The 20,181-nt window shown below is 33.5% G+C and overlaps 3 protein-coding genes across 7 annotated transcripts; 2 read left to right on the top strand and 1 right to left on the bottom strand.

Annotated features, from left to right (window-relative positions):
- Positions 1-5,914: 5,914 nt before the first annotated feature.
- Positions 5,915-9,197, top strand: LOC107015173 (pentatricopeptide repeat-containing protein At1g18485). Its single transcript, XM_015215364.2, has one exon. It carries the CDS (start codon positions 6,031-6,033, stop codon positions 8,689-8,691), a length of 2,661 nt encoding a protein of 886 aa, XP_015070850.1. The 5' UTR covers positions 5,915-6,030; the 3' UTR covers positions 8,692-9,197.
- A 1,284-nt stretch (positions 9,198-10,481) lies between these two features.
- LOC107012715 lies at positions 10,482-14,856 on the top strand. 3 transcript variants are annotated; one of them, XM_015212625.2, is made up of 7 exons: positions 10,482-10,547; positions 10,669-10,797; positions 10,875-10,939; positions 13,135-13,235; positions 14,003-14,074; positions 14,261-14,315; positions 14,418-14,856. In XM_015212625.2, the coding sequence occupies exons 2-7, from the start codon at positions 10,705-10,707 to the stop codon at positions 14,542-14,544; spliced, it is 513 nt and encodes a 170-aa protein (XP_015068111.1). In that variant the 5' UTR covers positions 10,482-10,547; positions 10,669-10,704; the 3' UTR covers positions 14,545-14,856. The 3 variants fall into 3 exon arrangements, with proteins under 3 accessions (XP_015068111.1, XP_015068113.1, XP_015068112.1); XM_015212627.2 differs by having other exon boundaries at positions 10,483-10,797; positions 14,261-14,307; XM_015212626.2 differs by lacking the exon at positions 14,003-14,074 and having other exon boundaries at positions 10,484-10,797.
- Positions 14,857-15,079: 223 nt separating this feature from the next.
- Positions 15,080-18,700, bottom strand: LOC107015261 (E3 ubiquitin ligase BIG BROTHER-related-like). 3 transcript variants are annotated; one of them, XM_015215479.2, is made up of 2 exons: positions 17,247-18,700; positions 15,080-15,476 (listed from the first exon to the last, which is right to left on the bottom strand). In XM_015215479.2, exon 1 carries the CDS (start codon positions 18,551-18,553, stop codon positions 17,249-17,251), a length of 1,305 nt encoding a protein of 434 aa, XP_015070965.1. In that variant the 5' UTR covers positions 18,554-18,700; the 3' UTR covers positions 15,080-15,476; positions 17,247-17,248. The 3 variants fall into 3 exon arrangements, with proteins under 3 accessions (XP_015070965.1, XP_015070964.1, XP_015070963.1); XM_015215478.2 differs by having other exon boundaries at positions 15,080-15,487; XM_015215477.2 differs by having other exon boundaries at positions 15,080-15,531.
- Positions 18,701-20,181: the final 1,481 nt, after the last annotated feature.

Below are 20,181 nucleotides of genomic sequence, written 5' to 3' on the forward strand. Positions count from 1 at the left end.
TAAGAGAGTTTTTTGTTTAATTGGAGTTCAGTTCATTTGAATCCTTCTCTCCTCCACTAAGATTTGCCGAGTAGAGTTAATTGCTGCTATACTAGTAAGAGGCAGTAGGAACTGGTTGGTTGGTCAAGACGCACACAAGTTGATCAGACATTGTAAAGAGAGGAAGTGGGTGTGGTTTATCATCTAGTATTCAGCTCTTTGAAGGTAAAAAGGGGAAAAAGATGATTATTAATGAGTTTCTTTTTAATTTGTAGATTGAAATTAGTGAATCTGAGTTATTGCTTGCGATAACCCTAGACTGGAGGGTGCATAGCAGTTTAGATTGTGGTAGTATTGACCACTAAACTAAACTTGAGAGAAGAAGAAGAATTGAAAAATAGGGCTTATGTCACAGTTGTTAGCTTGTGAGCTCAACAATACGCACAAGAAGACAGGCTGCAGATATACATTTGGAATATCTCGCTAGGTTCCAGATTTCAGTTTCAACAGTCACTAGGTTCTAAGCTTCTCTATACTTGGGCATTGGACATTAAAAAAAAAACTATAAAGAAAAGTTAAAAAGTGTTTGATTATGCATTTAACTTGAAAAAAGATAATCATATTTTTACATTGAAATATATTACATCATATCCATATTATAGTAAAAGTAGGAAGCTCCATAGTTGAAAGTTGAATTACAAAAATATTCCTAATCATATTTAAAATAATCACTTTGTCCTGATCATTTAACTAATGTATCAAACTTTTCCTATAACAGCATTTATATCTTTTGTCTTTTAAACTTCAATCAGTTATATAATCTATACTCTTTTCATATTCTTNACTCTTCAGTTATATAATCTATAGTCTTTTCATATTCTTTGCACTTTATAAAGTTACCATCCTGTCAAATTTCTTTATCATTTTATTCTTACTCCTATTATGTTAGACTACACAAAAAGCTATTATTATCTCCCTCTTATTTGTTGAGTTTACCCTAGCATAAGGTAATACTATTTTTTTCCTTTGAACAAGTTCAATTTCTGTTTACTGCTTAAATTTGGCTTGTGTTTACGAAACAATGTTTATAGATAATATTTTTTATTTTATTTATTTCACACACTCTGTATTTTTAGTTTGCTCCAAAAAGNAGCTATTATTATCGCCCTCTTATTTGTTGAGTTTACCCTACCATAAGGTAATACTATTTTTTTTTCCTTTGAACAAGTTCAATTTCTGTTTACTGCTTAAATTTGGCTTGTGTTTATGAAATAATGTGTATAGATAATATTTTTTATTTTATTTATTTCACACTCTGTATTTTTAGTTTGCTCCAAAAAGTATCACTCTGAGAGTAGCTGTTGAACCAAATTCGTAAGTATGGAGTATATATTTCATGAGTCTGATTTTAAATCCAACTTTATTGGTTTCATTTAGTGTCATTTTTGTATGCTTTTGTGGCCTCTCAATTCTTATTTAGTATGTATATTTATTTTTAAAACATTATTAGTATCATACTTAATGTTGCTATCTTCGTAAAGAAATAGAATAACTCCCAAGCATGTATCTCATTTTGTTATATGACAGATAAATAATATTACATTACAAATATATGTTGCATTTGACTCTACTTTTTCAACTAAATGACTGTTCAATTGCTAAACAGAGTATTATATACTTCATTTTAAGAAGTCTATATTAATATATTAGGATGAGACACGTGTCCAGAAATTAATTATACAAAAATTGAGAAGAATCTAAGTCAAAAGTTGAATTACAAAAATATCTCTTGACTATTAATTTATTATCTTGAAATTATTTAAAATAATTTTTTTATTAATATTTATTTTGGAATTCGTGAATTTTGACTGTTCGTATTATGATAATAACACTCCTATTGTCTAACTAGACTTACAATCCAGTACTCATTATTAAACTGTAAGTTATTATTAACAAGAAAACAAAAAAAAATCACAATCTTTACAACTTTCACGTACTAATAGAGATGATTTTTCGTATTGATTGTTGCTACAAATTTCTTAATAATTAGTCATAATGATTTTTCATTACACATTTAATATATACATTNAATACATTTTTTACATATTTTATCCTTAGATTTTTACTCATACATTACATTTAAATGTTATAAATTATTTNTACATATTTTATCCTTAGATTTTTACTCATACATTACATTTAAATGTATAAATTATTTAATTAATTAAATATTAAATAGTAAATAACAAATCATCATATTAATACACATAAATTTTATTATCACTAATTTTTCATTGTAAATATGTGTACTTCCTGATTATATTTATTATGGTTTTTACTCCTATCTCTCACCATAATCTCAAATGGATTAATTTCNTTAATTAAATATTAAATAGTAAATAACAAATCATCATATTGATACACATAAATTTTATTATCAATAATTCTTCATTGTAAATATATGTAACTTCCTGATTATATTTATTATGGTTTTTCCTCTTATCTCTCACCATAATCTCAAATGGATTAATTTCATATTCATGGCTCTATTCTTCAATACTATCATATCAATAGTGACATTTGACATAATAATGTACAAACTTATACTAATTACAAAAAAAAATATATATATATACTCTCTTCTCTCGTCTCTTTTTATTTGTTTAATTTAATATTTATGTTTCTTGTTTGTTGTTATTGTAAAAATTTTATAATGTTGTGTTGTTATTATNAATATCAATAGTGACATTTGACACAATAATGTACACACTTAAACCAATTACAAAAAAAGAAAAATATATATACTCTCTTCTCTCTTCTCTCGTTTCTTTTTATTTGTTTAATATTTATGTTTCTTGTTTGTTGTTATTGTAAAATTTTTATAATGTTGTGTTGTTATTATTATTGAGAATTTACCATGGGGCTATATACATTACTCTAGCATGTGGTATTTTAGTACCCTCATTTGAATATTGAATTTGTGCAAAAGTTATTTATTTTTATTTTATTCACTTTTAATCAATTTAGTAATCAAATATATATTCTTTTCTTAGAAAGATATATGTAGTTCCTATCTGAAAAGGATGACTTTTTTTAGTAAATTTCATAGATTCAAAGGGGATAAAATATGTAATTTGCAATACAAAATTTATATAAAGTATTTTGGAATAAACGTGCAACGCACGTTTTCAGATCTAGTGTGTATATATATATATATATATACTAGTTTCTGATCACGTGCTTTGCACGTATGTTTCATGTGAATTTTTATAGATACGTTAGAATGACTAAAATTNATAGTTCCTAACTGAAAAGGATGACTTTTTTTAGTAAATTACATAGATTCAAAGGGGATAAAATATGTAATTTGCAATACAAAATTTATATGAAATATTTTGAAATAAACGTGCAATGCATGTTCCCAGATCTAGTTAACAAATAAGTACAAATATTAGAGATTTAATTAATGGTCTTACTGTTAAAGAATGACAAAAGTCCACATCAGTGGTTAATGAGATGGGCGGACTCCTTATAAGACTTGATCAATCCTCCTCCCTTTGAGCTAAGCTTTTGGAGTGTGAGTTAGGTCTAAGACCTAATTACACATGGTATCAGAGTAGGGCCAGATGTTAGCTAGCTTAGGTTTTGGGGTGTGAATTAGGTCTAAGACCTAATTTCACACTTACATGGTGTTAGTTACAAATTATATATAATATAAATAATTATAAAAAATTATCTTTTTTATTTTATTCTTCAAATATAAAAAAAAATAATCTTCTCTATTTTATTCTCTAAATATAAAAAAAAATAGAGAGTAAGATAAAAGATAAACAGGAGATGGTGTAATGTATTATCAGAAGTTGTTCATACATGTGATGACTACTTATTTACTCCATAGTTAATAGTAATAAATTAAGTGTCTGCCACCATTACATTGTAGCTTAAGATCATCATATTCGCATCATTTTTTTTTTTTGATTCTTGGAAAAAAAAAGTTCCATTCTCTTTGACATTGTTAACTACGATGACATATACTGTATTTCTTTACGCAATTAGCTAAATAACGAATGTATTTGATACGGAAGGGAAGCATTGTTTTATCAGCCCAGTAGTTTGTCCTATACAACAGCTAAGCGGGTAATAAATTATGTTGTAATACATCGATGATGGCCACGCCATCATTTTTGGAGTTTTGTTGACCTGAGTTTCTCTGGGGAAGTTGGATTTGTGCCTTTGCTGCTTCAGCGCTGACTGGATTTCTATATAAATAATAAACCCCATCCATTTGTGAACCACATCTAGCCAATGGAGTTCCCAAACTTTGTCAAAAAGTATGTATTTCGGTTTAGAGAGAGAAGTAGTTCTAGAGGAGTGTCACCCAACTCCCCTACAGCTGAGCTAAAGCTGGAAGTGGAAGAGAGTAGCCCTGTAGTTGCTGCTGCTGCTGCTGCTGAAACCAATAATATCGATAAGTCGATGCTATTCATGGCATTCTGTTTAACATCAGGGGTTGAGATAACTCTGAATTTTGTACAGGTTGGAAACGGGAGCCGTAATCATGATCGTGATCATGATTCGCTTCCTTTGTGTTTCCAGTTGTTGTCATTTGCTATTTTACTTGCTTTCACTTTACTCTTCGTGGGAAGATTTATAAAGAGCAATTACCCAGCTGAATCTGAATTGCTAGAGCGGGCAGGTATTTTATTTGCGACTACAGCTTTCTACCATTTCATGACAATGCCCTTTTCTCTATTTCTCAAAGGTTGCTCTTGGGGCGTCTATCTATTCTCCTTGCTTGCTATTGCTATATGCAACCATTACTAATACGCTCGCTCTACTCAATCCTTCCTATAAATTTTTCTTATTTGGAAGGGAAGAGAAACGAAATCGTGGTCATAGTTTTTTACTATAATAATGAGGAAGGTTTACTTTGGGTTAATAAGATTGTATAGGTAAAACTATGAGCTAGTGGTTTTCTTGTTATTTCTTACCTTTACGATGTTAGCAAATATATATCATCTCCCTCGTGTTTTATAAAATTTCAGTTTGCTTTTCGGTTATTAATTGTATCAACAGTGTAAACTCTTTAAAACTAATGGATGTGATTCATCTCTTTTTTCTTATTTATATTTATTATGACTAAAAAATATTCAGTCCAAGTTGGTTGGCCTCTCGGTGGGATATTCTTTAATGGTTCAAAAAGCACAGTTTAACATGAAGCGTGGAGTATTTTCTAAATGTTTGTTGAATTCAATATAATAATCCCACTAGTGAAGTGAAAAGGCAAAGTTATTTTATCTTAATCGTTCGGTGTCGGCATCTTTTTCTATCTCTAACTGTTCTCCTAATCGGGTAAGGTAATCGGCTAATCAGAAATTTATCTTCAGAGCTAAGTCCCGAGGAGGCAGGTTGAAATGTACAGGAGTAGGTTAGCGTCTCGTAGGACAAAAATGATATTTATTTTAAAAAGATATTTCAGTCAAATAAAATTCATCAATAGCAATAAAAATCAATATAAAAATTAGATGATTCTCCCGAAAAATCCCTTGATACTTGCACATAATTTCTTGTTAAATACAATGAAATAAAATCATAGAAGGCACCACGAAAACTAGCCGTACTAGTTAGCCCATTGAATAGAAAGGCAATAATATCCGGGTCCTAATATAACATTCTTTAGTTAAATACTAATATGTATTTGCAAAATGCCTTAAAATAGCATGTGAAATGCACTTGCTACAAGACAAAATTAATTCGGTCGGTGTGCAGGAAAATGTTACTAGTTCATTTGCAACAAAATAGCTACAAGGCTGAATAAATTGAACGAAGAAAAAAATATTTTAAAAGCGTTCAAATATATGTTTTTTTTTTTTTTTAATAACAATGACATAAACTTGAAAATAATTTTATAAAAGCTAAATACGACGCACTATTTCACTTTGAGATTGACGTTTGCAAAATTAAATTCAAAATAGGATAAGGGATCTAAAGGCCACCACCATATACTTCTTCGCCGCGGGTATCCGTAGGTAGCCTTGCTATGTATGTTTAATGTTCACGCTGGCGAGCTTCCCCACGGCTGCGCCGTCGCCGGCGTCGAACTCATGCTGCCGCCACCAGCCCCAATTTCAAACCGTCAAAGTTAGTCCAAAACCCAACAAATTACGCTCGTTTGCAACTACCTCCATTTCAAAATCGGCAGGTTCAATTTGCACCCCAACACCTGAGGAAGATTCTATAACTGCAAAATCAACTTGGAAGAATCAGCTCAAGAACCCATTAACGCTATCCGAAGAGATCACGCAACTGTGCGAAACCAAAAGTTTGTCGGAAGTTTTCCGTACATTTCAAGAATACCTCGAAAACGCCTTCTACCACTCGTCGGAAAAATCCGAGGCCTTAGGCGTACTCTTACAGGCATGTGGTAAGCAAAAGGACATTGAAACGGGTCGTAAAGTCCATGAAATGGTTACTTCGTTGACCCGATCGAAAGATGACGTTATACTCTGTACGCGGCTCATCACGATGTACTCCATGTGTGGTTATCCTTCTGATTCTCGCTCTGTTTTCCATCAATTACGAAGCAAGAAACTGTACCAATGGAATGTTCTTATGAGTGGGTACACAAAGAATGAACTTTGGGTTGCTGTTATCTGTTTGTTTATTGAGTTGATGACTTCAACCCAGGAAAAGCCAGACAATTTTACCTTTCCTTTGGTTATCAAGGCTTGTGGAGGGGTTCTTGATGTGGGTATGGGGAAAGCTATTCATGGGATGGCATCAAAGACGGGTTTGGTTGGCGATGTCTTTGTAAGCAATGCGTTAATTTCCATGTATGGGAAGTTTGGTCTTGTTGAGGAAGCTATGAAAGTGTTTGAGCATATGCCTGAGAGGAATCTGGTTTCGTGGAACTCAATGATTTCTGTGTTCTCAGCGAATGGATATATTGAACAAAGTTTTGATCTTTTCAGAAATATATTTACAGGGGATGAAGTTCTTGTTCCAGACACGACTACCATGGTTATTATGCTGCCAATTTGTGCAGCAGAAGAAGAAGTGGAATTTGGGAAGATTATTCATGATTTAGCTGTAAAGCTAGGATTATCTGACGAGTTAACAGTGAATAATTCTTTAGTGGATATGTATTGCAAAGTTGGATGCCTTTCTGATGCACAAGTTCTGTTTGAGAAAAATGAGAGCAAAAGTGTGGTCTCTTGGAACTCCATTATCGGGGGTTATTCAAGAGAAGGAGATGATAGAGGAACATTTCATCTTATGAGAAGGATGCAAAGTACTGAGGAGTACATGAAGGCGAATGAGGTTACTCTACTGAATGTTTTGTCCGTTTGCCTAGAGGAGTCAGAGCAGTTGATAGTGAAAGAACTGCATGGCTACTCGCTTAGAAATGGTCTTGAATACCATGAGTTGTTAACAAATGCTTTTATAGCTGCCTATGCAAACTGTGGATTGCTCAGATATGCGGAGCTTGTATTCCACGGAGTGGCGAACAAGACAGTAAGCTCTTGGAATGCACTGATAAGTGGCTATGCTCAGAATGAGGATCCATCTAAGGCTTTGACTCTGTCCTCTAAAATGATGAATTATGGCTTGCGTCCTGACTGGTTCACTATTGGTAGCCTTCTGTTTGCTTGTTCCCACTTAAAACTGCTACATTGTGGTACACTAGTTCACGGTTTTGTACTTAGAAATAGTCTACAAACAGATACATCTACAATAGTTTCCCTAGTTTCATTCTACATGACTTGTGGAAAACCAGAGCTAGCACAACGTCTGTTTGACAGGATAGAAGATAAAAATGTGGTATCCTGGAATGTAATGATAGCTGGTTATTTGCAAAATGGGCTACCAGATAAAGCCTTTTGTCTGCTTCGTTATATGGTATCTCATAGATTTCAACCTGATGAAATTTCTGTGACAAGTGTTTTAGGGGCTTGTTCAACATTGTCTGCTGTCAGGCTGGGGAAAGAAGTTCATTGCTTTGCACTGAAATCCAACCTTATAGAAGATAGTTTTGTCCATTGCTCAATCATAGACATGTATGCAAAATCTGGATTCATAGGAATGTCCAAGTATGTTTTTGACCATATTCCACTCAAAGATATAGCATCATGGACAGCTATGATTACAGGATATGCAGTTCATGGACTTGGAATGGAGGCCATCGAGCTATTTCAGGAAATGCAAAAATCGGGCTTCATCCCTGCCAGTTTGACGTATGTCTCTATTTTAATGGCATGTAACCACGCCGGGCTCATTGAAGAAGGTCGACAATATGTTAGAGAGATGCAGACATTGCATGGTCTCAAACCTGAATTGGAGCATTATGCATGTGTTATTGACATGCTGGCTCGTGCTGGACAGTTTGATGATGCCTTAAATCTCATGGCTGAGATGCCTATGCAGCCAGATGCTCAAATTTGGTGTTCGTTGCTCAATTCATGTATAGTTCACGCCCAGTCAAATCTTGGGATGAAATGTGCTAACAAGTTACTGGAATTAGAACCAAAGAGAGCAGAAATCTATGTTTTAGTATCCAATTTTTTTGCTAGATATGGGGACTGGGATTCTGTTAGACAAGTGAGGGACAAGATGAAAGAATTAAGCTTGCAAAAAGAAATTGGTTGCAGTCAGATTGAAATTGGAGGAAAAAGCTACAACTTTGCTGTTGGCAATATGCTTTCCAAGCCATAAAAGCTCTAGTGAAGTTTGATGTGACCAAACGAAAACACATAAATTGGTTAGTACCTGAGATGATTTGGAAATTGGTTAGTACCTGAGATGATTTGGTGCTTCAGCATTTAAATGTAGAGGATAAAGAACAAAATCGAGGCAGCTACAACAAACTGTTTAGAATCACTTATGACTTGACTCGCGTTCTTCTTGTTGATGACTCGAAATCTTTCCTCGGGGAAAGCAGTTCACAAATTACGTCAATGTGCTTTAAGTTAGTGATGGCAGTGATCGTTAAGGAGATTATCACAAGGATTGGAATGAGAGGCACTCTCTCACATTTTTCTTAGATGGTTTCTCTGGGTACATAAATGAGTCGATTTCACTTGTTTTTGTTAGCCACCCTAATCGTTAGGATGTATATATCTAGTGATATCATATTACTTATACTCTAGTTTGGCTTGTGTTTTGATATTCCTTCTTAGCAATGGGTGCTTGATTTCAAGAATGATTCTTCCATGATGATATTTTTAAGTTTTCAAAGAATCATCTGAAGAGCAGCAGTGTGGCAGAATATGTTCTGAAACTTAAGTCAAGTGTGGAATTTCATTTCTCAAAATAAGATGAGAATGACAAAGGTTGATATACAAGCGCGGCTCAATATAATTGGGGGTCTAAAGTGAAATTTTAGTTTGCGGCCTAAAATATAAATAAATTTTATATACGTATTTATTGAAAATTTATTTTTCTTACACTATTTAGATGAAAACTATCAGTATATAATATTGTTTTTTCAATTATTAGTTTTCGTTAAGATTTTATCAACTCAACATTAAAGAACGTCATTTTAGTGAGACAATTGTTATATGTATTGTTAACATAATGCTATAAGTAATAAGTCGACACATATTAAATAAAGATAAGAGTTTGAATCATAGAATTTGATTCAAGAAGTTGATTATTTGATATACTTCATTTTAATATACTTGTAGTAATGCTTGAAATTACAATATAAAAAGAAACAAAAAGAATCTGCAAGTACAAAGGAGGTTAAAGAGGATAAAATAATATATTTTTAAAAATTATACTTTTTATCATAAATAATCAATTTTTCTATAAAATTTTCAACACATAATTTGATCTTGACAAAAAATTGAGGCTCCCAAAATTTGGAGGCGTAAGGCAAAGGCCTTATTTTCCATAACAGAGATACGACCCTGATACCAAGAACACCATGGTATTTTTATTCACCCTTCTCTCACGATACTACTTTATCGATCAGTCAGTTTAACCATTACAATTTCACACACACAAAAAGTCATTGAAAATCACTTTAAAACAAGTAACAAATCAAATAAAATGAGTTGATAGATTGTATCTTGCTCAAAAATACTATGAATGCTTAGTAGAAAGTCAAAACCTCAAAAAGATGAGAAATGAAAGCATGAAATTAAATTTAAGTCGAGGACTTTATATGTCAAATAACGTAATATAATTATGTACTTACATCTAGTTATAGTTAACCCATTAAAAAAAACTCAACCAAATAAGATAATCTCATATAAAAAAGAATAAATCAAGATCATTATAGAAATCGTTATAAATAAAAGGAAAAAGGATAAATATATCTCTAAACTATCGTAAATAGTATGCATATATTTTGTGCACATGCCGTTCAAAAACTAGATCATATATGTTCTTAGTCAAACGAAAGACTAAATGAAAGACTAAATAGGGACACGTGTGCAATCTTATTTTTATTTTTAATTAATTTTGAACTATTTTTATTTATAATTAATACTTCTTGTCGTCATTGGAAGGGGAAAAAGAAATCTTGCGGTGCCTTTACACTCGATCGTCTTGCTAGTTGCTACTCGGTAACTGCTATTATTTTGAGGTTTTTCCTATCCATGCTTTCTGAATTTAAGAACGCAAAGTGCCTCTAAGCTCTACGTATCTGAAATGCCACTATATAACTCAACCTTAATTCTGGCTTAGCTGCATTTGAAAATTGGCGGAGCTTTCATAGGTAAAATGGATTCTTCGGCGGCAAATTCTGTGTCGAACTCCCCTATATCCTCTGCTCCTCAGTCTCCCCGGCCTCCGCCTCCGTCGCAACCGCATCAGGTTTCTCTCGCTTATCTAATTTAACCGTTCATTCATTTTTCCCTCTTTTTTATGGGTTACCTTTTTTTTTTCTGTAGGAGGTCTCAAACCTCTCTGTTCTTGAAGCTGTGAAGAAGGAGGAAGTGATCGAAGATCCTCTCGAGTAAGTATATATCTAGGCTTTCTTGTATAACTGCTTTGTGATTTATTTTTATTTGAAAAATAATCATTGGGGTTGAAGTGTCTGCTCGGCCTTCTGTTTGATTTTTAAATTTATTGTATAATTGGTGATTTTATGGTTCTAAATGCTATTGGCAGGATTTAAGAGATTTCTTGTTGTTAATTCCTTCATATAAGGATGAATAGACTCGCAAAGAATTATTTAATAGCCTCTCTTGCTTCACTAGGTAGGGGTAAGACTATGTATCCTTCACGAACCCCACAAGTGGGATTACATTGGGTATTTATTGTTGTTGTAAAATGGGAAATAAGATATACTCATGGCTGATAGTAATGTGGCATTTATATACTCATGGCTGATAATCATGTGGCATTCTTTTGTGAGTTACTTATCACCTATAAACATTGCCCAATGATGGGAAGATACAGAGATGGGGCACAACAAGAATATTATTGACGTGAAAGTTTGGATTCAGCTGGTAGATATGATAATAAAGGGTATGCATCATAACAGGCTTCCAATAATGATTAGTTTTTATGGAAGGTGTTGGATAAATTTGATTGATTTGGAGCCCAACTGAAGTTATGTTGGTCTTCTTGTAAAGATAGCATAGAGCTTATCTGGCATCATGTGCGACAGTCAGATTCGAAAAAGTAAGATGCTTAATTGATTCTCTTGTAAGGTAGTAGTTGAAAAACAAAATCTCTTGGCTACTCTATTATCTGCTCCCAAGTTTATGTCCTATGTGCAACGTGAATTCGGTGTTAAAAACTACAATTTTTGGTGAATCCTCAGAATACATGCTCAATGTTTAATGGCAGTAGATTAGTACTTCAGCATTTAACTGAAATAGCAACAGCTTCCTGTAATGGCATCTGTTAAGTGCATGCTTATTAAAGGATCTCTTGAATTATCCACTTTAGCTAAATTAGTAAGCTCAAAAAAATTTTCTATGTTTTATGAATAAAATAATGAATAACTATGCATTATTATTTCCACATGTCTAGATTTGCAGGGCCTACCAGTTTGTTAGTAGTACAGGGATAAAGAGGCAAAAATAGTCGCACTAATCCTGTACATTAGTGGTATTATCTTATGTTAAATTTGTATAGCATATTTGAAATGTTTACTGGACTTTAGGCTCTCCACTACTTGAAAAGTTATGCTAAAGCTTTCTGAAAGTTAAATTATACCTAACAAGGTGTCTTGACCAATCGATGGATTCAGGTGTCACGTTGAGGGTCTCAACATGCTTACCAAAAAGTATAGATTCAAGTGCTTGAGAATATTATGGATTAGGCAGGGCAAGGAAATAAAAGCTTTGATAGGAGAAGAATGTGAAACCCCTCCCACGTGGGATTTTTTATGGAATTGTTGATTGCTTTATATTGCTTTGAGTCTTCTGCTATTTAAAAACTTAACCTAAACTGTTATGGGTGCAATGATGGAAATTAGCACATGGTTTGGAGTTTGGACTACTAACTAGCCAAGGTTGTTACAAAAGTCTGCTTTTGAATTAAATTGATACAAAATGCTTTTCTATCTCCTAGTTCATAATCTTTCACTATGTATGGAGAAAGATTATCTTACTTCCATTATTGTTGTATCATTAGAGGTAATAAAATTTCCTTTGATTGAAATATACTTTGTACAGTATTCATTATTTCTATAATATTGATACTACTTCAAAGATCAAAATCTTAATCCCATCAAAAACCAGATCTACCTTTATTTTACACCCCAGTTTTCTCGTAACCACAGTAATACCAATTTTGCCTTTCATGTCTATGGCTAATCAAACTAAAATATTTTATTTGTGAGAACAACTTGATGCGTCTCCATTATTGTATAGAAATTATAAGTTTTCATGTTAGGCCATCCCTAGCTGGACATCCTTTTAACAATAAAAACATTATCTTTTTCATTATCTGGTAGCATATCTAAGGGATTTTTTGGTATCCGTGATGGTTAATCTTAAGTCTATAGGGCAAATAAATGGAAAAAAAGAAAAAACTTTAAGTCTATAGTACTGATAAAGGGGAAAAAGTCAAAAGCAAGACTATTTATCCTGCTACAGCACTTCTTTTAAGTTCTGCTCAAGTTTTCTATCTATATGAATATAATCTGAACATGATGGAGGTCCTAACTCTCTATTTTCTTTCCATGCTGTGATGTAGTGATATGGAGACTGAACAGGATGAGAAGTTCAAGAGGTATGAAGTTGAGGCTAGGAGATATTTAATGTCCAAGTACTTTTCAGACAAGACTATTTTTGGAGGTAAATAGTCCGAGAAAGCACTATAATAAGGTCAATTTTTCTGAGTATTAAATCACCATGGTTGTTTTTCTTCTTGTTGCAAGTGAATTTTTATGATTATTACATTGAATTGCATTTACTTGAGGGATATTACTTTGAACATTAACATGTTTTAGAGATATATTTGTCTATTGGTTCCCCCACCATCCATTGCCTAATCTAAGTATCACTTTTAAGTTTATGTGATATGGAGATTCGCATGTTTATTGCAGTGCTTCACAATTATGTCCTTGTCTCCTTTGATGCGTGTGATTTTGAGAAGCAACTAGTGTAAACTCACCTAAACAAAATTTAAGGGCTTTTAACAATGTCAGGTTTTTTTCCTTTTTAAAATATTTAGCGAAATCATTGGAAGAATCTAGTGGTTTACCAGGACATCTTTTGATTACTTTAGTTGTGCCATTCCCTATCATCTGCTATTTAGCATAGCCGAGCTACAAGTTACTGGGACACTGACTAGACTGTGTACACAATCAACGAGTGGGAGTAGAAAAGTAAAGTAGGCATATTTGAATTACCAGTTATAAGCAGATTAACTGAGAGGTAGTAATCTTTGTTGGGGATATCATGTTTCCACAATTAAGGCAGACAAATGCTTATCTCTCACTTGATTATTACTGATTCAATCTCTTCTTTTTGTTTAGCTAACTCTTAACTTATCTGTGACATCTATAAATGTGTTATTGCAAACTCAGAACTGGCATGTCTAGATAACCTTTTTCCTATAGGTATGAGTCGTGAATGTGCTACATCGTTTGAGTTAGAAGAGGCTATTATCACTCCGCATGCATCAGGAAAAGGTTATTACTATGTCATATATTGTTGGGTTGCAATTGTATCCCTATAAATTTCTTAGGTCAATTGCAGTTGTGGCATTGATTGCTATGAATTGTTTCTGTTGAAACCATTGAATAGTTTTCCATCCCAGAAGTAGCAACATGATTTACTTTTTGACATGAATCAACTTCAATGAAAATTGTTTGCAGGAAACATCTTTGATGTTAAAATGGGTATAAATGGAGAGCAAGTAAAAGTAAGTAGGTGCGTAAATTTTTTTTACCATATAAATGAAGTATATATACAGCATGTTAATTAAAATGTAATGTATTGTGTTGTTGCCTCAAAATCTCCTTTCTTGGTCAGGTTTCCTGGGTACCAGTCTTATGCAGATCCCGCTAATTTTAATGACGATAACAGTAGCGACTCAGTCTCTACAATGGAAACTCCATCCCAGAGTACTGCTAATGGGCATCAACCTTCCCAATCTTGAAATTTCATTCGATACCGTCCTCTTGATCAGTAGAAATCTCCTGGACTAGGGTTAAATCTGAAAATTTTCAAGTAAATCAACTAGCGACTTGTATAACTTCTAGAACTATATGTGAAAAAAGGTATTAACTTACGTTGGATTGCGCATGGTTGTAGGTGTTATTATTGTTGTTGTATGCAAGGACAAAGATAGCATTCGGAGCTCTGGTTGGTTACTAAGAGAAATGCTTTCCATTGTGTTTTTCATGATACAAGTGAGGTTTGAAAACATGGAGAATGTTTTTCGGGAAAATAAGTGAGCTTTTTACTTTAATTTTGTGTTGGGTACTCAAGCAAAAGATGTTATTTCAAAAGCATTTGTATATAACTTAACAAAAATATTAACCTAAAGCTAACTTGATCATTTTTAAAGAATTTGTGTTTCTAGAGAAAAATGTTCTTACAAATATAAGCGCACCATCTTACATACGTAGGAAGTAAAGGAAATGAGCTTTTTGTTGATCTTCATATTTTTCAAAAAAAAAAAAAAAACAAGCTAAACAACCAATTTGGACATGTATTATTCCATATCATTGATTTTCAAGAATCAAACCACAAATTCAAGAACAATTTACAAGTTGCCAAACTTATAATAATAAAATACATCTCACAGGACGAGACAAATTCTGCACTTGTGGACGTTTTAGCCAACAACAAGCAAGCTCCATTTAAAATTTCCCCATGATCTGTGATTTAACAAATTCACTCTCTTACAAATATAAACAAATTGAGAGCTCCTGGTTGTGTATTATAACAGTGATATGGGATATGATGTACCATTGGCTCCAGAACAAAACTTATCCAAGCAAATGCCATAGAGCTTCTCTCCAACCTCCCTTGCATTTGGGTGGTGGTGGTGGTCTATTTGCAAGCATTCCAGTGCCAGCAAGAACTCTGTTTTTGCCCTGCAAAGTTGTGAAGCAACTGAAACTATAATGATGAACAAAACCTACAATGTGCCGAAAAGGGAAAGAGTTAAATTCCATGCACCAATGAGGACATACAATCTTTAGATCATTGATTTGCAGCAAATAGTAATGTGGTAATAAAAGCATAGTATAGTACATGGAACTGAATAAATGAAATAGGCGTGATATCCTGATATCTACAAAATACAAACAAAGCTTTAAATAGAAACACAGCAAAAATACATGCATAAATTGAACTAGTGCAAGACTTATTCTTATGTAGCCATCCACAGCCTCATTAATTGACATGCTCGGATCAGAAACTATCATGACATATTCACAAGCTTGCTCATACATGCTCTCAGGTCTAACACACTTAGCTTCTATTAAAGATCTGTTTCTGCGTAGACATGTATGAAAATAAGTGTTGAGACTTCTCAAATATTTGCAAAAATCTGAATTTCCTAACAAGTATCCGATTTTAGTCTTCCAAAGTGATTGCTATTTTACTCATGCTCAATTTTAAGCAGGGATCCTCACCACCAATGACTCCTTGGTCCTCAATTTCCAACTATTCCTGTCTTGAAAGACAACTGAGAATCCATCATCAAAACAAGCAATATCCCATCTTAAACATCTGTAGAAAGAGAGAACAGGGCCAATACCCTTGATAGCCCCTCAAACTTGGGACAATTTACCAGTGAAACAATCCAACTTAACAAGTGACCAAGCAGATACTTCAAATCAACAAAAATATCTCTCAAACACATAGGTCAGCAAAAACAGACGCGTGAAAACTACTTCCTGATGATGCGTCAAAGAACGAAATCCTTTCTATCCCACCATCTTGGCCATGGAAGCTAATTTGAAGAGTACAACTACCTACTGAAGTCATTTGTTTCACCTGGATAGGCTCTACATGAAGCATGCTTGACCAGGACAATATCAGAAAATGGAAAATACAATTGGCAAACAGATGTTACATGTCTAAGTCTAATGGGGGAAAGTGTCAACCACCTCTTAGTTCTTACTCCATCTAATGGCTCTAGCCTATCACTTAGTTTTTTCTCTTTTATTCTTTGTCACCAGAAAATTTTAGAGAAATGGAGGAGGATTTTTTAGAAGAGAAATAAAAAGTAGAGCTTTTCACACGCTCAAATGTAAGTTTAAACACTATTTTCTATGTCAACATGAGGTATGAGGTGCTCATCTGACATGCTTTTGTCAAAGAGGGGTGGGTGTCTATCAGGTCATTAGTTAAGTTGAATCATCAAGCAGACAAATCGTGCAAGTTTTTTAGGGGATATTTCCCTCTAAAGAAAGTATTTCTTCATGGCTCAAACATAAGAGCTACAGAGACTGACTGATGCATATCAATGAGTCTTAATACCTATGAGCTTTATACAATCTATAAGGTGTAAAGCTAATCTATAGACAATTCCTTCTTTCCCTGAACTTGCTTCATATGTAAAGTTAATATCTATGAGCTTTATACAATCTATAAGGTGTAAAGTTAATCTTACAATGAAAAATCAAATTAATAACAATTCCTTCGTTCTCTGAACTTGCATCATATGTAGAGTTTCAAAGGCAATAAGACATCCACATAGGTCTGACATCAAAATCATCTAGTATATTAACAATCTTAATTCAAGAAAACCAAAAACAAAAAAGAACTTCCAACATCATATCAACAAAGAGCAGGTCGAGTGCTCCCAGGCTTGATATACCTTCTACATAAATGCAAAAAATATACCTTCAATCAACTTGATCAAGTTCAAGTGTGTGAATTGTCTGGACCCTTCTTCTCCTCTCATAGCCATGATCATCTGTGGGCAACTCGTACCGACAAACTGGGCAGGTATTCCTAATCCCAAGCCAAGGCAGAATACAGTCACCATGATACCTATGAGCACATGGTAACTGTCTAACCTTTTCTCCCAAATTCAACTCATCCTTGCAGATAGCACAAGTAGCATTGTTATTTTCTAAATCACCTTTACTCACAGCCACAGTTGGAAGGTCTCTAACAACAGTCATGGAAGCTGGTGGTCTTCCAAGAAAACCATGATCGCCCTCTGCAAACTGTCCAAACAATAGCTCATACTCAGTAGTGTAATTGTAATCGTCTCGATCCACATGACGACCGAAATCGAATTCATCATTTGTAATTTCTGGGTCTGGCTCCAAATTCTGAACATTCAACAGAAACTCCCACTCCAAATTTTCCAACTCTCTTGCTCTATCCTCTGGAGCAGGAGATTCAGATACCTCCTCAACATCTAAGAACATGCTTAGAATCTCTCTGTCATCAACTCTTCCATCAATTTCTTCCCACTCAAAGTCCTCATTCACATCCCTATGATCCTCCAACTGGAAGGAACCCCAACACAGCCGAAGACTCGGATCATCACTCTCATTGTCGCAAATATTCTCATTTTCGTCTTCGCCATCAACTTCTTCCAGATTGAACAATCTGCCTGAAACGCAGTTATCATCAGGGTCCCAGTCAGATTCATAATCCACAACCCTCAACCCACTGACAAACTGTTCAGGGCCATCACAATCTTCAATATGGAACCCAGAATTATCAGAATCCCCACGAAAACCTAACCCTAGCCCAAAATCAACGTCTAAGCTACTCATTCCCGTAAACTCATCCCCTCCAATCAAACCGAAATCGGTCTCCAATACCGGGTCCGCATGCAGCAAATCAGGGTTGGAAACCACACGGATCAAAGATTGAGATTGCTCAACCCGTTGCTGAAACATATCCATAACAAAGTTTACTTGGTTCTCGCGGTCCATGACGGTGACAACCGAATCAGTTTCTGAAACATCGTCGCTTAAGGCCAAACCAGTCCTCCTACGAGAATACGAAGAGATTTGGGAACGGGAAGGGAAATCGGAGAGATCTGAGGGATCGTAAACATCGAAGTCACCGAAACTGAGAGGCCAGTAAGGAGAAGAGTCGAGGTCCTCTACGACGCCGTTTTCATGTTCGATAACATCGTCTTCGCCGTCGTTGAGGAAATTAAGCAGCGAAATGGAAACCTGAGCCATCGGTGAAGCGGAGAAAATACGTTTTTTCTGTGTGTGAAGAAGTGCGTTTTGTGGCTTTTGGTTTCCTTGTATTGATGGTTTTCTGGTTAGGTGTGTGCGTGCGTGTATTGAGTAAGCAGTTGATTTTCTTGGCGTGTGAAATTACTCTATTGAACACATCAAAAATACCCGTCCTTTCCACTCTGTTTGAAAACATCAAAAATACCCGTCCTTTTCCACTCTGTTTGAAAATTGGAGTGTTCGGTTTTAAATGGTTTGGGAAAAATTACAAATAGTACTAGTGACATTTATGTATCGTTTGGCAAGAAGTATTAATTAAAATAATCTATGGATTAAAATATAGTTTAATAAAAACATTATTTGGTTAATTTATTTAACCTAATTCATAGATTAGTTATACCTCATATAAGGTCTTATTTTATCTCTAGGAAAGGGAGGTATAGCTAATCCAAGGTTCAGCAATCCTTGGATAAGACCCCTTAAATGACTAAATTATCCACAAATCTTTTTTCCTACTTTTTTTTTGTAATTTATGTTCTTTTTTTATTTATATGAGAATATTTATAAATGTTCGTTTCATTCTCCAAATTTATTCCATGTAATTTGATGATTTCACAAACTAATATTTTTTTTCTCCATGTTTGAGTTGTTATATTAGGTTGATTTTTTGTTTTTTTATTTTTAAATGTAGTTCGTCAATTGACCACGTGAACTATTTTTTTATTTTTTTTTTAAATAAGCTAAGCGTATTTGAACAATTTAAGTAGCCTTAAATTCATGTTAAGTTCAAGGTATATTGTTGGAAACATTCCATGTGACATATCACACCTCAAAATTAATTATATTTTTATATTTTTTTTTAATATTTAACTTGACTAGTTAAATGAAACATAATCTCACAATAACTAAAGGGTATAATATGAAATAAACTTTTTCTAAATTTTTAAACCAAACATAAGACTAGGTAGAAAATAATGAACCAAACACTTGCTAAAAAATAATCCCTGCATTACTAATCCATGCATTACTAATCCATCCATTACTAATCCCAACATTATGCATCTTTGTACCAAACGACCCCTTAATATTTAACTATTTTGGAAAACAAAATAAAATTAGATAAATTTGATAATTTAAAATTATAAATTAAATATTCATAAACTATTCAAAAAATTGTCTCAAAATGTAGATCATAGTTATTACTTAATTGATATTTGCATTTAATCATGTAAGCAATTATATAGTTATTTCATCAAAAAAAATTTAAATATGTATATTAACTATCTGAGAATTGCACTATTCAAATCAATTAAAAATGCCCTTTTGAAAAATAATCCCTTTATTATAAATTAACCCACTAGTGCCAGCTCCATGATAAAATGACGTGAAACCTTCATATTTTTAAGGCCCAATTTTTTAATTAATGTAAACTACGAAAGACATAATATCACATAATATCTCAAAAATAGCCATCCAGACCTTTTGATCTTTTCAAGGCTAACTTTCTCGCACTAATAATAATTGTTGACCATATTTACGGGGCAATGGGATGTTGTTGCATTGGACAATTTTTATTATTATTTTTAAAAAAAAAAATATTGGACAATTACTACCAAGATCGTAGCAAC

Source organism: Solanum pennellii, chromosome 3 (genome assembly GCF_001406875.1).
Source record: "Solanum pennellii chromosome 3, SPENNV200".
NCBI classification, from domain to species: Eukaryota; Viridiplantae; Streptophyta; class Magnoliopsida; order Solanales; family Solanaceae; genus Solanum; species Solanum pennellii.